The sequence below is a fragment of the Diabrotica virgifera genome, chromosome 5 (genome assembly GCF_917563875.1).
Source record: "Diabrotica virgifera virgifera chromosome 5, PGI_DIABVI_V3a".
Lineage (NCBI taxonomy): Eukaryota > Metazoa > Arthropoda > Insecta > Coleoptera > Chrysomelidae > Diabrotica > Diabrotica virgifera.
The window spans coordinates 55,203,952-55,218,553 of NC_065447.1; the positions used below are offsets into that span (position 1 = coordinate 55,203,952).

Here is a 14,602-nt window from a genome sequence, read left to right on the forward strand (position 1 = left end):
ATTATTGACTATTAGTGTATTGTTCTCGCGAATGCATTTGTCTGCAAATTTTCATTCATTTCTGCAAATGATTGAACTAAAGAGAAGCGTTTAAAAAAATTACCCTTGGGATAAACAATTGGAATAAATTTTAAACAAAGTCTCCCCTTGCGAGTGGATCACAAAAGTGTAATAATGCTTCGACTGGCGAGTCGATTAATAAATCGTTTGTACTATTTCGGCGACTTTAAAACAGTACTTCCAGTTGCAAATCTGGAACCAGAAGCTCAAGGTTAAATTTCTCACCTTTAATATCATCCTTGAGTTATAACCCCTTATTCGGCGCCTCATTTCTCATTCTATTCGTGGACGGAAGGACAAATAGGCATGAAACCGGGAGTGTTTGGATTTATAGTTTGACGTAGCGTAGACGTAGACGCAACGGAGACGCACTGGAAAAGATCAACACCGAATTTTGTGTACTCGTGTTTATAAATGAACGCAAGCGCCTGACGGAACGTAAGAGAAACGTAACGTAACGGAAGAGATGACCAACTTTCATCTTTTATAGTGCGTTTCTTCCGTCTGGCCAATCATAAGGCAGAATTTTGTTCTGTCACTCAAAGTGGACCCGCCCCCTCATCCCTTGTGTTGTGTAAAAAGTTCTTTGTCAACATATTCGAATTTTGTTAATTATTTGTTAATACAATGGATGTTCAGTTAATAATTTAGTAAAAATATATCATAGAGTCATTTCAATATTTCAGATAAATATGAGTTGTTTATTAGCCTAATTCGTGGTTATCCACACGTATTATACAATACATAAATCCAATAAACATTTTAAAAATCAGGAAATGAAAAAAAAATAGTTGGAAATCCCACGGCATGCAGCACCAAAGAGCATACCTTCGTTTATTTCCTAATCCATGTAACACACAAAACAGATAAATATTATAATAAATAATAGTATAAGTATAAATAAATAAACACAAAGTTTGTTTACTATTCGTATAATTTATAGGCTATGTTGTTGAATTATAATTAAGTCATTGTTTACTCTTTCTACTCATGCGCAAAAATTCCGCTACGTCGATCTATAAATTGACATAATATTTTCTTCCGTCTCCATCCAGGCCAGCCCATCCATCAAATATCTAGGCGTCCACCTGGATAAAGGGCTGACATTTCATGCGCATACAAAGCAAATTAAATCCAGGGCAGCTCAGGTAAAAAGACTGATACAACCTTTCATTTACAGGACATCTCCACTCACCAGGAAGAAGAAAATACAACTATACCAGGCGTACGTACGACCAGTGATGCTGTACGCCGCACCAATCTGGAGTTCCACAGCCGAAACCAACTGGAGAAGACTGGAAAGGACAGAGACATCATGCTACCGACTCATCGAGGGATCAACATGGCAGGACCGGATCAGCAACGAAACAATCAAGGACCGACTGCAGTACACCCCATTGAGAGAAGTTGCCGTGAACAGGACCAGGCACTTCTTCAACACGGCTACAAGAAGACTCAGGAAAACCAGAAACATCCTCGCAGACAACCAGGCCCAGAGGATGTTTCGAGAAAAGCACCGACTAATCGACTGGGCGATCAACCATTAGAATAGGACGAACCAGGGAAGTAGGCACTTAGCCGGAAAAAAGTGCCTACAGAAGAAGACGAGGACGCCACCCACAACCAGGATCAAGAACCGACCAAGGAGACAACCAAGTGGGGATGGTGCTACGCGGAACATCTAAGAAGAAAGAAGACTAAAATATATTAAATTAAAAATCTGTTATTATTAAATGGCAATAAATGTTTTTATTTTTATTTTTTATTTTTATTTTTATTTTATTTCCGTCTCCAGTCCGTTTCTTACGTCTACGTTGCGTCTACGTCTACGCTACGTCAAACTATAAATCCAACTTAACTCTAAAACCGGAAGTCTGAGGTCAAATTTCTCACCTCTAATACCATATCTGGGTTATTATAAGTTCTCATTCAACACCTCATTTGTCATTCTACCTGTTTTAATAAGGGAGGAGATATATTCGTGGACGGACAGACAGGCATGAAACCGGAAGTATATATTTGTTCTCGTTTTGTTAAGGCGCGTCGAATAATATATCGCTTGTACTATTTCGACGACTTTAGAACAGTACTTCCGGTTAAAACTCTAAAATCGGAAGTCCTAGGTCAAATTTAATAACATTCTTAGGTTACAAGCATTCATTCAACACCTCATTTGTCATTCTATCTGGTCTAATGACGGAGGAGTTGTGTTAGAAAGTCTCTGGGACAGACAGACATATATAATTAATGTTGGGCTATTAAACTCGTCAAATACCTGGCTGTTGAGATGTCCTGAACACATTTAAATTTTGCTTATTTCCCTGGAGTACACACTGACACCGTTACTATATTCAGGATATAAATTTGTAATCAATCCATCATATTATAACGTTTTACCTCTTTACTTAGGTGTTACTGTTTTTATAAGATATTAGACTTTATAGACTTTAGAGTACAATTTCGAAATATAACAAATGCTATATTTATTTAAAAAATAAAATTGTTCAAATTATGTTTTGTAAATGTGCTCCTTTTAGTGATACAACCAATAATACACTGCAGCCATAATATCGCTAATATCTCCTTTCTCCCGCCAAAAATTAAACTTACAATAGTTTTAAAAACATTTTTATAAAAGTATATAATTTTATTTAAAAAATACTATCACAAACTATAAAAATATCTCTCAACTAAGGTGCATTCCCCATAATAAAGCGTTAATCTCAGGAAACTGATTAGAAAATAATGCTATTTTCTTAATAATATAGAAAAACTGTTCTTTGTTTATTCACTTTTTCTTCGTACGACAACCACAAAGACACGTATACATTGTATAACAAATTATAATTACATAAGTCTCTTTACATTTATCTCAAGTCTAGTCGGCTTTCCTAATTAAATATATCTCATAAGTTGATATCTATACCCATGGGCAGGGGGGGCGTGGCCCCCCTGGCTTTTCGGGTGCTTTAAATTATATATGGTTATCCAAAGTATACCAAATATAAAGTGCAACATCTTCACGTCTGCCCCCCCCCCCCCCCCTGAAAATGTTTATGGGCGTCCGTGTCTATACCATATCATACCAATACTATTCACGAACATGTATTTTCTAATTTTAGTTTAAAATAACTTTATTTTAACGTTTAGATTTCCACTTCGGAAATAGTTCTCAAATCCGAAGTGGAAATCAAAACGTCAAAATAAACTTATTTTAAACAAAAATGGTGGTTATTTCCCAGTAAAACTAGTAAATCATACCACTAACCTTCGTAAATTTTATCCATTAAGTTCTAACCCTAATACCTACATGCATTTTCATCTACTATCTCTATCTCCCATAACCTTCACATAGGTATCCACCGGAAACTTCTAGGCTTTCTCAAGGTAAATAAATACCTACCATAAGAGCTATTGTTTCTGTATTCGTATATACTAAGTTTTCAATCTAACAGCACATAAAACAACATCAAAAATGTTACTCTACATCTTACCAGATTGAAAACAATGGGAACCGTCTCTGGATACACCTCCGAGGCTTCTACAATTTTTAAGCCATAACGGATGCTGAGACTAAACAAGATGAGGTAGATGATTCAATCTGGTAGGATGTAGAGTAACATTTTTGATGTTGTTTTATGTGCTGTTAGATTGAAAACTTAGTATTTTGTTAGCAGTTGCCGCTAGGGCATCCATGCCATTTCGTTCGTTGCAATTCGTAACTGCACGCCGGGATTTGTCATGGTTGGGTCAGACAGAGCAGCATATGTGCCTCCTGATGAGAGACTAATAAGTTTCGAAACCGGTGGAGGTGCTTGCAGCCCTCTCTGTTTGAACTAGAATATGATGCGGCTGTAGTTTCGTGTTGCAACGAAATTGAAAATGGTTATTCACCATGGTTATTATTATTGTTGAGCAGATGGGAGAATATAAATTGTAAAATTCCCTCATCTTGTTTAGTCTCAGCATCCGTTATGGCTTGCAAATTGTAGAAGCCTCGGAGGTGTATCCAGAGACGGTTCCCATTGTTTTCAATCTGGTAAGATGTAGAGTAACATTTTTGATGTTGTTTTATGTGCTGTTAGATTGAAAACTTATTCTTTTGTTAGCAGTTGCCGCTAGGGCATCCATGCCATTTCGTTCGTTGCAATTCGTAACTGCACGCCGGGATTTGTCATGGTTGGATCAGACAGAGCAGCATATGTGCCTCCTGATGAGAGACTAATAAGTTTCGAAACCGGTAGAGGTGCTTGCAGCCCTCTCTGATTGAACTAGAATATGATGCGGCTGTAGTTTCATGTTGCAACGAAATTGAAAATGGTTATTCATTTTTTATTCGTATATTTTTATCAGTTGTGTAATAATAATACCACAATGATATTCGGATATTTTGTTTTCCGCAAGTATTCGTCTATCAATTATTATCTCTCGCATATTTTCATGGTGTTACTAAATAGTTTAATAACCCTGTAGTTTATTGTGTATTGTTGACCATCTTTGTTTTTGACAGGTACTAATATATTGCTTCTCAATTCGTCTGGTATTTTTTTTTCTTCCATAAATATATTTAACAAACTTGCTACTGCCTGTTCTAACACTTTCCATACTTCTCCAGGGGCAGAGTTACTTCTCGAAATATTTTGCTTTATTTGCTCTATCTTTAGCTATTTTATATATTTTCCCTCTGGTGTCCAGTTCACAGTATATAATTTGGACGCATCTAGTTTAGCTTTTGCTACAAATATTTTCGCTGCGTTTAATTATAAAGGTAGGTATGTATTCGACTTATTTCTGTATTCTGTCTTTCGCTGCTTCTGTCATTATGTATATAAATTAAACATAAGCGGAGAGATCACACGTCCCTGTCGAACGTCTTTCATAATAGGAACTACTTTGGACGCCAGACCTTTAATTCTCATGTCAGCCCAGGCTGACATGAGGAAACGTCAGTTTTTGGCTGAATATATACACGTGTCTTTTGTAGGTGATTTTAAATACGTAAGATTAATGACGTTAAAATACGTCCAAAAACACGTTTTCATTTCAGACAACTTAAGTCTGACGTCACAAAATTGGGAGGAGCTTAAAGACTTGATGCTTATGACTCCAAACAATTTCAATAAGAAGTTTTTCATTTATTGTTTACATGCTTTTTATGGTAAAATAAGACTTTTCATTTAGATATTTAGTTGAAGAAACGTATTAATTAAGAGATTTTCATTCGTTTTTCTCAAGTGAGTTAGTTTAATGCAATAATTCTTCTTGAAAACTGTTTGAGGTTATGTTTTAATTTTTTTTAGTGTTTATTTTCTGTTAATTAACTAATTATGTGTTATCGAGTTTAATTAAATTAATTTGTTAATAAATTGTTTATTAGTTCATATTATGTTGTTTCAATTTTGACACAGTAAGTATACAGGGTGTCCAGAAACTCAACCGACAAACTAAGACAGGAGATTCCTCAGATAATTTTAGGACAATTTAACCCAATTCACCTAGTCCGAAAATGCTTCCTAAGGAAGCTAGAGCTCTTTGAAGATGGCGTCATGTAATTAGTTTTTCTTAAATACCTCCAGAACGCTTCTATTTAGAAAAATAAAAATTGGTGTACGTATTTACTTTTCAGAAATGAATCGATTCCATCCATTACGAATTTCAAGTACCGGTCATAGGCGTGCTTTTTGGGTAGGGCAACGGTTATTTTATCGCCTAACTTTTTTGTCTTTAATTTTTAAGCCTTTTTGACTCTGAATTATTAAATTGTGAGGTATTCTAGTATTAAAAGGTACTCTTACTTTAAGTCGATAGAATACACCGTTTTGTAGAAAAATCGATTTGAAAATTTTTCATTCTTTGAATTTCAAAAAAGAATATTCAAAAAAAATTATTTAGAAAGATGAAAACTGGTACATTTATTTATATTAAAGAGATTAATCGATTTCATTAATGGCGAATTTCTAGTTCCGGTCATAGGCGTCCGTTTTGGGTAGGTCAACAGTCATTTTATAGCATAACTTTATTATCTTTAATTTTTAAGTATTTTTGACACTAGATTATTCAATTATGAGATATTCGAGTACTAAAAGTTACTCTTGCTTTAAGTTAGTAAAATACATCGTTTTTTTTTTTAATTTTTTTCAGCTTTTTTTTTCAAATTCCCAAAACCAAAAACTTTCAAATCGATTTTTCTAGAAAACGGTGTGTCCTACCGACTTAAAGTAAGAGTACCTTTTAGTACTAGAATACCTCACAATTTAATAATCCAGTATCAAAAATGCTTAAAAGTTAAAGACAAAAAAGTTATGCGATAAAATAACCGTTGCCCTACCCAAAACGGGCGCCTATGACCGGTACTAGAAATTCGCAATGGATGGAATCGACTCATTTCTGGAAAGTAAATAAGTATATAAATTTTCGTTTTTCTAAATGGAAGCGTTCTGGAGGTATTTAAGAAAAACTAATTACATGGCGCCATCTTCAAAGAGCTCTAGCTCCCTTAGGAAGCATTTTCGGACTAGGTGAATTGGGTTAAATTGTCTTAAAATTATCTGAGGAATCTCCTGTCTTCGTTTGTCGGTAGAGTTTCTGGACACCCTGTATACAGGGTGTTTGGTAAAGAATGGGCCATAGCTTAACTGTAGGTTCCTGATGTCAAAATAGGTCGATTTAAGCTAACTTACCTTATTACAAAAGTTGATAATAACCTAAATACAGGGTGTCAAAATTAAACTTATATTTTATTTATTTTTGAATATTTCCTGACAGGCATGGGACAACAAAACGAAATTTGGTAAGTGCTGCGGGTTCGGTACACCCTACTAAATTATGTTAAACAAACGTTTCTGGCTACTACCAGAGGCGTACGACGGGGGAACGTGAATGGTTGACCCTTGCCAAATTCTACGCCACTGGCGGAATTTTTATTTCAGTGCAATTTTTTAATTCTCCAATACTTTCTATGTAAATAACATACTCTTAATTCGTAACGATAAAGCCGGTAGTTTTCGAGATATTTGAAGCTAAAAATGAAGGAACATAATACATTAATCAAAATAAGTGTGCCTTTTCATTTTTAACTTCATATATCTCGAAAACTAATGACTTTATCATTACGAATGAAGAGGATATTATTTGCATAGAAAGTATTGGAGAATCTAAAAATTATGCTAAAATAGCAGTTCCATCAGTGGAGTAGAATTTGCGAAGGGTCAACCATTCACTTTCCCCTGTCTTACGCCTCTGGTATTAACCACAAACGATTATTAAACATAATTTAGTAGGGTGTACAGTACCTACACTTTCTGCCAAGTACCATAAGGATATGTCAAATAGTTATATAGTACCGGGCACACATATTTCTTAAAGTTTTAAATAAAGAATAAATTATTAAAAAAAAAGAATACTTTAAAATAATTTGACATATCAATGTGATACATGACAGAAAGTGTAGGCACTGTACACCCTACAAAATTATATTAAATAATCGTTTCTGGCTACTACCAGAGGCGTACGACAGGGGAAAGTGAATGTATGACCCTTCCCAAATTCTACGCCACTGATAAAACTGCTATTTTAGCATAATTTTTAGATTCTGCAATATTTTCTATACAAATAATATACATATTATATTCCGATATTAGTTTCCGAGATATTTGAAGTTAAAAATGAAAAGGCACACTTATTTTGATTAATGTTCAAAAATATATAAAATAAAAGTTTAACTTTACACCCTGTATTTCGATTATTATCAAATTTTTTACTGAGGTAAGATAACTTAAATCGACCTATTTTAACCTCAGGAATCTAAGGTTAAGCTATGGCCCATTCTTTACCAAACACCCTGTATAAAAAGTGAAAATTCTATATAGGTATGTTGCATTGAGGGTTGAGGGTATTGTAATTCTATAGTTACATTTTAGAGAGTCTTCCATTTGGTTTCACTTTTAGCCTATGGGCTAAATTTAAAACGGTTAAATAAAAAATTGCAATACCAACAATGCCCATTCGCAACAATGCAATACCATAAAAACTACGTTTTTGATATCACTTATTTAAAACGTGATAAAAATGACGTCAATTATGGTTGGACAAATTCACGTTATCTTCGACTTCGAAAAAACGTGATAAACGTGGTTTGGTGATAATTATGACGTCTTTTCAACGTTTTATAAACGTTATTTGGTTGCCTGGGAGCTATCTGATTCCAGAACAAACCGGCTATTATCTGTATGTCCTATCCATTTAGACCTATGTCAGTCAAAACAGCAATTAATTTCTCGTATTTAACAGTGCCAAATGCTTTTATGTAATCGACAAAGCAGGCATATACAACATTTACATCTCGACATTTTTGCATTGTTAACAATGCAGGGTTGTCTCCAGCAACATTGTTAAAGACTGCATTGTTGACAAGACTGTGCACCAAAATTTTGAGAATGAGAATGAGACTGTGACAAAAAAGGATAAAATTAAAAATTAGTGGAAGCCTAGGGGTGACACCAATTGATGCCAAAAAGAGAAAGCATAGGTTAAGGTGGTTCAAGAATGTTCAACGTTGAAACACTAATCACTTATTACGAAGAATAGATTATTTGCAAGTTACTGGAAAGTGGAAGGAGTAGGAGAGGAGGGCCAAAGAAGACCTGAGTAGTGAAGCTTAGGCAGGACATATCGATATAGGAGATTGATATTGGTATGAACCAAGATAAAAATTGTGTAGAATGATGATATTATTATTACAATCAAGTTTTATGTTATCGATAAATTCTAATATAATTTCTATAAATAAATTAGCTTTAGGACTGAAATGAGAAATCAAAATATATTATTAAAATATATATTAAAATAATAAATAAATAAACCTATAATATAAATTAATAAAAATAAAGTATAAATTACTAAAAATAAAATAAAACTTAAAAAATATTAAATACAAATACAAAAACATATAAAGTAATAAAACTGTTAGTATACACACATCAATAAAAAAAAACTAATACTATTAGAGAAGGACAAAGCAATTTAAAAGCTTACACAAACTAAGAGTGTTTACTATTCCACCAATGTAAAAGTTTATGAATTGAGTATAGACATTTTGAAAGCTTATTGTTCTAAATACCACCCTATTCATTGTCATATTTATATCAATATCACCTAATACGTGAACCTAAGCTTTTCTAAAAATTCTATACTTTTAAATGTGATGATGTTGACATACTTGTAACTAAACTGAAAACTTATATAGAGAGCTATCTTTGACAAAATTTTAATCTATACCTAGTATCCTTAGTAAGTAAAATAACTTTCAAAGTCAGTTGAAAGTGAAAAGATAGTTTACATCTATAAATATTCTACTCCTATTCTACTACTATTTAGTATACATTTGTTTTGAAAGTATCTACCCCAGTTAAATGCATTTTTATAAAATTTCGAAAGAATTTATAACAACCATAAACTAATTCTATCACAGCACATCTCTCATAGTTTTTTCTTAGATCCAAAAACCTTAACTAAGATTTTAAAAATTATCCAGTATCAAATACAAGTTTAAGTTCAAAAGATTGTGAAATAAAGTACGAAAAATCTCATACGACTGATTGAAAATTGGAGTAGAAGATTAGGTCACAAAATAGGAAACAATATTGTTTTCCACCTACCTCTACCGAAAGTATACTTTTCCGGACCTGATTGTAGGGAGCAAAGTTGTACTTTTCCTCCCTAGGGAGGAAAATATTTTTCCTCCCTAGGGAGGAAAAGTAAAAGTGACGTCATGGTATTTCATTCATGAAATATAACTTATTGACGCCCTGTACAATATCTATTTTTTATTACGTAAGTATCTATACATTTTAACGTTTATTTAAAAACACTCTGTATTTTGCAGAATGGTAAAAAACAGTAAATTTTTATTCTGATTTAACAATGTTTACATTAATAATTTGACTTATATTTGACAGTTGACAGTTATATTGTACCTACTTGTTTGTTTTAGTTCTAATAAATTTTGTTGGTTAGTTACATAAATAAATTAAGTAAAAATGCAAAAAATGACTTGTTATTTGAGGAAGGTGGAAAAACCATATGTATAACATGGGAGTAAAGTGCCTTTTCCTCCCTTGAATGATTACTGCCCTCCGCTACGCGTCGGGCAGTAAACTTCATTCTCGGGAGGAAAACTAGCACTTTCCTCCCTTGTTATACAAATAGCTATTCCTATTCTGTGATTCGGCCCTTAATGGATAGGCAACACAATAATCATCCACATATAAAAATGATGTTGTAACCCGTTTTTGTATCTGAATCATTGATCACGAAACACAGGGACATCCCAGGAGGAGATAAAACGCAGATCGCTTTGGGGAAGCTGGCCAAAATGACCAAACTAAGGAAAGACTTCATTATTTCAAAAAACCAAAAAATGATATTGCTCAACTTCCTAATAGTTCCAGTACTGACATATGGATCCGAATCTTGGACACTAAGGCAATCAGAAAGGACAAAGACGCCACTGAAATGTTTTGTGGGAGAAGAATATTGAGAATTCCATGGACCTACCATGGAACGAATAATTCTATTCTAAAAGAACTAAATATCAGTAAGAGACTCAGATCAACAAGATGGATTGACCAGATCATAGGAAGTTGCAAAAGACGTATCCACGATGGAATAGAAATGACCAGAGACAGAAGTCTATAAAAACGGACTATACACAATTATCACGACGACCACTATACTCCCTCTAGAGGGACAAAAGATTGACGAGAGAAATATTTATAAAGAAAGCTTGTGGAAAACATTTAGAAATATGTCAAAGTATGTTTTATAATTAAAAGGTAGTGGGAAGAGTATTCTACGTTCAAAATGACCATCTACAGAGCATTGATTGGACCCGTAGTAACCTATAGTTGTGAAACCTGGGTAATGACAAAAAGGGATGAAGCCCAACTCAGGACATTCGAAAGAAAAATAATGAGAAAAGTATATGGCCCGGTGCAAGAGGAAGACAGCACATGGAGAATCAGGAGAAACAACGAGGTTAATGAATTGAATGAAGGTTACGATACTGTATAGGAGATACAATAGGAGAGCCAGAAAAAATGGAGAAGTAGATATTTTGAATACGTAGGAATGAAATGACGTCAATTATTTGCAATATGTAATCATCTCAGTTTAGAACTAAGACAAAGAATGGTTAAGTGCTATATTTGGTCTGTACTTTTGTATGGTGCAGAATTATGGACAATAAATGTATCGACCAGTAATGTATGAACGCAGAATTTAAGCATTGGAAATGTTAATTCGTAGGCGGAAGCTGAAGATACCTTGGACAGCAAGAAAAACTAACAAGTTCATTAACTGAACATAGGGAAGGTCTAGTTGGATGAATAAGAGTCCAAAAAAAGAAAGGCAGCAGCAAGATTATTTACTAGAAGGAATAAGCATCTAAAATATTCGCATAAATGTTTGAACTTGTCGATTATTGGACCTGAATTTACCGGAAAATTATAATGAGCAACTCGGAGTACTTTCAACTCTCATTGCTTTTTAGCTAAATTTTCGAAATTTTTAATCTAGTTGATATTTAACATCATACTCTCTTATGACCAAACGGATCTTTTCTATGGCAAGCGATATATCTTCCTCTGAGATCTCGTGATAGGTGACGAACCTGACGCAGTCGTTTTTCAAAGAGGAACATCTGACACTCGCCCTTACTTCGTCTCCAGGTACCACGTTTTGCAATCGGCGCTGGAACTCTTTTATGTCGATCTTTGTTCGATCTATGTACACCAAAATAATGTTGGTTTGAACCTTGCTCAGTTGCACTTTAAACAAGTTGGATCTCATGTGATGTACAGCTGAAAATTGAAAAAGGTTTCAATTGTGCTGACTTCATTAGTTGGTTAATTGTCCCAATAAAAAATGTATTTTTCCCAAAAATGTTACATAAATAGAACTTTTTATTAGTTTTTTGCTCAAAAATAGATTAATATGATTCTCGAAAGAATCTACTTAAAATCTTACATTATACAGGGTGTTCAGAAACTCTATCGACAAACGAAGACAGGAGATTCCTCAGGTAATTTTAAGACAATTTAACTAAATTCACCTAGTCCGAAAATGCTTCATAAGAGAGCTAGAGCTCTTTGAAAATGGCGTCTTGTAATTAGTTTTTCTTAAATACCTCCAGAACGCTTCTAGTTATAAAAACGAAAATTGGTGCGCTCATTTATCTTCTCGAGATAAATCGATTGCATCCATTGCGAATTTATAGTACCGGTCATAGGCGTTCGTTTTGGGTAGGGCAAAGGTTATTTTATCACATAACTTTTTTGTCTTTAAGTTTTAAGCATTATTCACTTTGGATTATTAAAATGTGAGGTATCCTAGTACTAAAAGGTACTCTTGATTTAACTCGGTAGAACACATCGTTTTCTAGAAAAATCGATTTGAAAATTTTTCATCTCTTGAATTTGAAAAAAAAATTGAAAAAAATTTTCAAAAAAAAACGGTGTATTTTACCAACTTAAAGCAATAGTAACTTTTACTATTAGAATACCTCATCATTTAATAATCTATTGTCAAAATACATAAAAATTAAAGAAAAAAAAGTTATGCGATAAAGTATCCGACCTACCCAAAACCGATGCATATGACCGGTACTAGAAATTGTCAATTAATGAAATCGATTCATTTTTGGAATGTGATTAAACGTACCTACAGGTTTTCGTTTTTCTAAATAATCTTTTTAATTTTTTTTTTGAAAATTAAGTAACGAAATCTTTTCAAATCGATTTTTCTAGAAAACGGTATATGCTATTGACTTAAAACAAGAGTACCTTTTAGTACAAGATTATCTCACAATTTAATAATCCAGAATCAAAAATGCTTAAAAGTTAAAGACACAAAAGTTATGCAATAAAGTAACCGTTGCCCTACCCAAAGCGGACGCCTAAGACCGGTACTAGAAATTTGCAATGGATGGAATCGATTTATCTCTAGAAGATAAATACGCATACCAATTTTTGTTTTTCTAAATGGAAGCGTTTCGGAGGTATTTATGGAAAACTAATTACCAGACGCCATCTTTAAATAGCTCTAGCTCCCTTAGGAAGCGTTTTCGGACTAAGTGATTTGGGTTAAATTGTCTTAAAATAATCTGAGGAATCTCCTGTATTCGTTTGTCGGTAGAGTTTTTGGACACCCTATATACTGTTGTGAGTCACAGACCCCTGATTACGGCCCTATAGAGTCTCCGTCGCTAAAAATCGGGCCTTCTGGAATTTCGAATTTTCATCCGTCAACGTGGATTTAACCGTCGCCCAATAGCTGTTTCAAGAACATTTTTAGTTCTATTATATAAACGTGGATTATATAAACCCGCCGACGCAGCCTTAGATTAGATTCATTATCGACTATTCCAGCTAGTCCTCCTCCTCCTCAGTCATTTCCTCATTGCTGAGTGTCGTGATTCCCTATAATACGAGCAACTATCTCTTTCCATCGGCTTCTGTCCTGAGCTTCCCTCATGGATTCAGAGAATGTTTTTCCGCTGGCTTTCTGTACTTGATCCGTCCATCGAGTAGGTGGGCGACCTCTACTTCTGCGCCCTTCAGCGTTTCCCGAAATTATAAGTCTCTCAAGATTATCATCACTTCTTCTTGCAATATGGCCGAAAAATTTTAAGACGGTGGAGAGGCAAATAAGGAAAGTCGAGTCTGAATATTAAGCTCTTGGAGGATTGTGTGATTTGTTCTGTGTTCCGTCCATGAGATCCGAAGCATTCTTCTCCAGCACCACATTTCAAAGGCTTCATTCCTTTTTCTGTCGTCCGATTTCATTGTCCATGTTTCGGATCCGATATGGGAAAAATTAAGGCACGTACTAATCTTATTTTGGTGTTCTTCGACAAGGAGCGATCTTTCCAGATTTTCGATAATCGACTCATGGCGTTTTTGGCCATGCCTATTCTCCTACGTATTTCTGTTTCACAAGATCCTGTATAACTGATGTAGGATCCTAGATAATTGAACTCGTTAACCACTTCAAACTGGTCTAAGGCTCCTGTTGTCTGAAGTGAATTTGAATAATCTACTATCATAATTTTTGTTTTTTGTTTATTGATCTTGAGACCACATCTATTGCTTTCGGCTTCCACTAGCTGCAGCAGGCTGGACATTTCTTCTTCGGATGCAGTTATTAATGTTTTATCATCTGCATATCTGAGATTTGAGACCTTCTTTCCTGCGATAGAAATACCGCCATTCCATTTTTCGAGTGCTTTTCTCATTATATATACCCCATAGAAATTAAAAAGACTTGGAGATAGAATATATCCTTGTCGGACTCCTCTACCTATTTTAAAAGGATCGGACTTATGGTTTTCAATTCTTATTCTGGTTTCACTGTTCTCATATAGGCTTTTCACCAGAGCTGACAGATGATCAGGAACCCCCATCTCATGTAGAACTTTCCACAAAACTGTCCAGTCTACACAGTCAAATGCCTTCTGATAATCCAGAAAGCAGATGATCATCGGAAT

The 14,602-nt window shown here is 34.3% G+C and overlaps 1 protein-coding gene across 2 annotated transcripts in view; it reads right to left on the reverse strand.

Moving 5' to 3' along the window:
* Positions 1 to 14,602, reverse strand: part of LOC114339167 (uncharacterized) — a 123,240-nt gene that overhangs the window by 16,433 nt on the left and 92,205 nt on the right. The window contains exon 6 of one of the 2 annotated variants that reach the window (XM_050652537.1): positions 8,883 to 11,918. The exons of the other annotated variant lie outside the window; for it this stretch is intronic. Within the exon in view, the coding sequence (XP_050508494.1) occupies positions 11,626 to 11,918 (293 nt within the window). The 3' untranslated portion in view covers positions 8,883 to 11,625. Of the gene's footprint in view, positions 1 to 8,882; positions 11,919 to 14,602 lie in introns of those variants that run through there. 2 annotated transcript variants of the gene reach the window in all.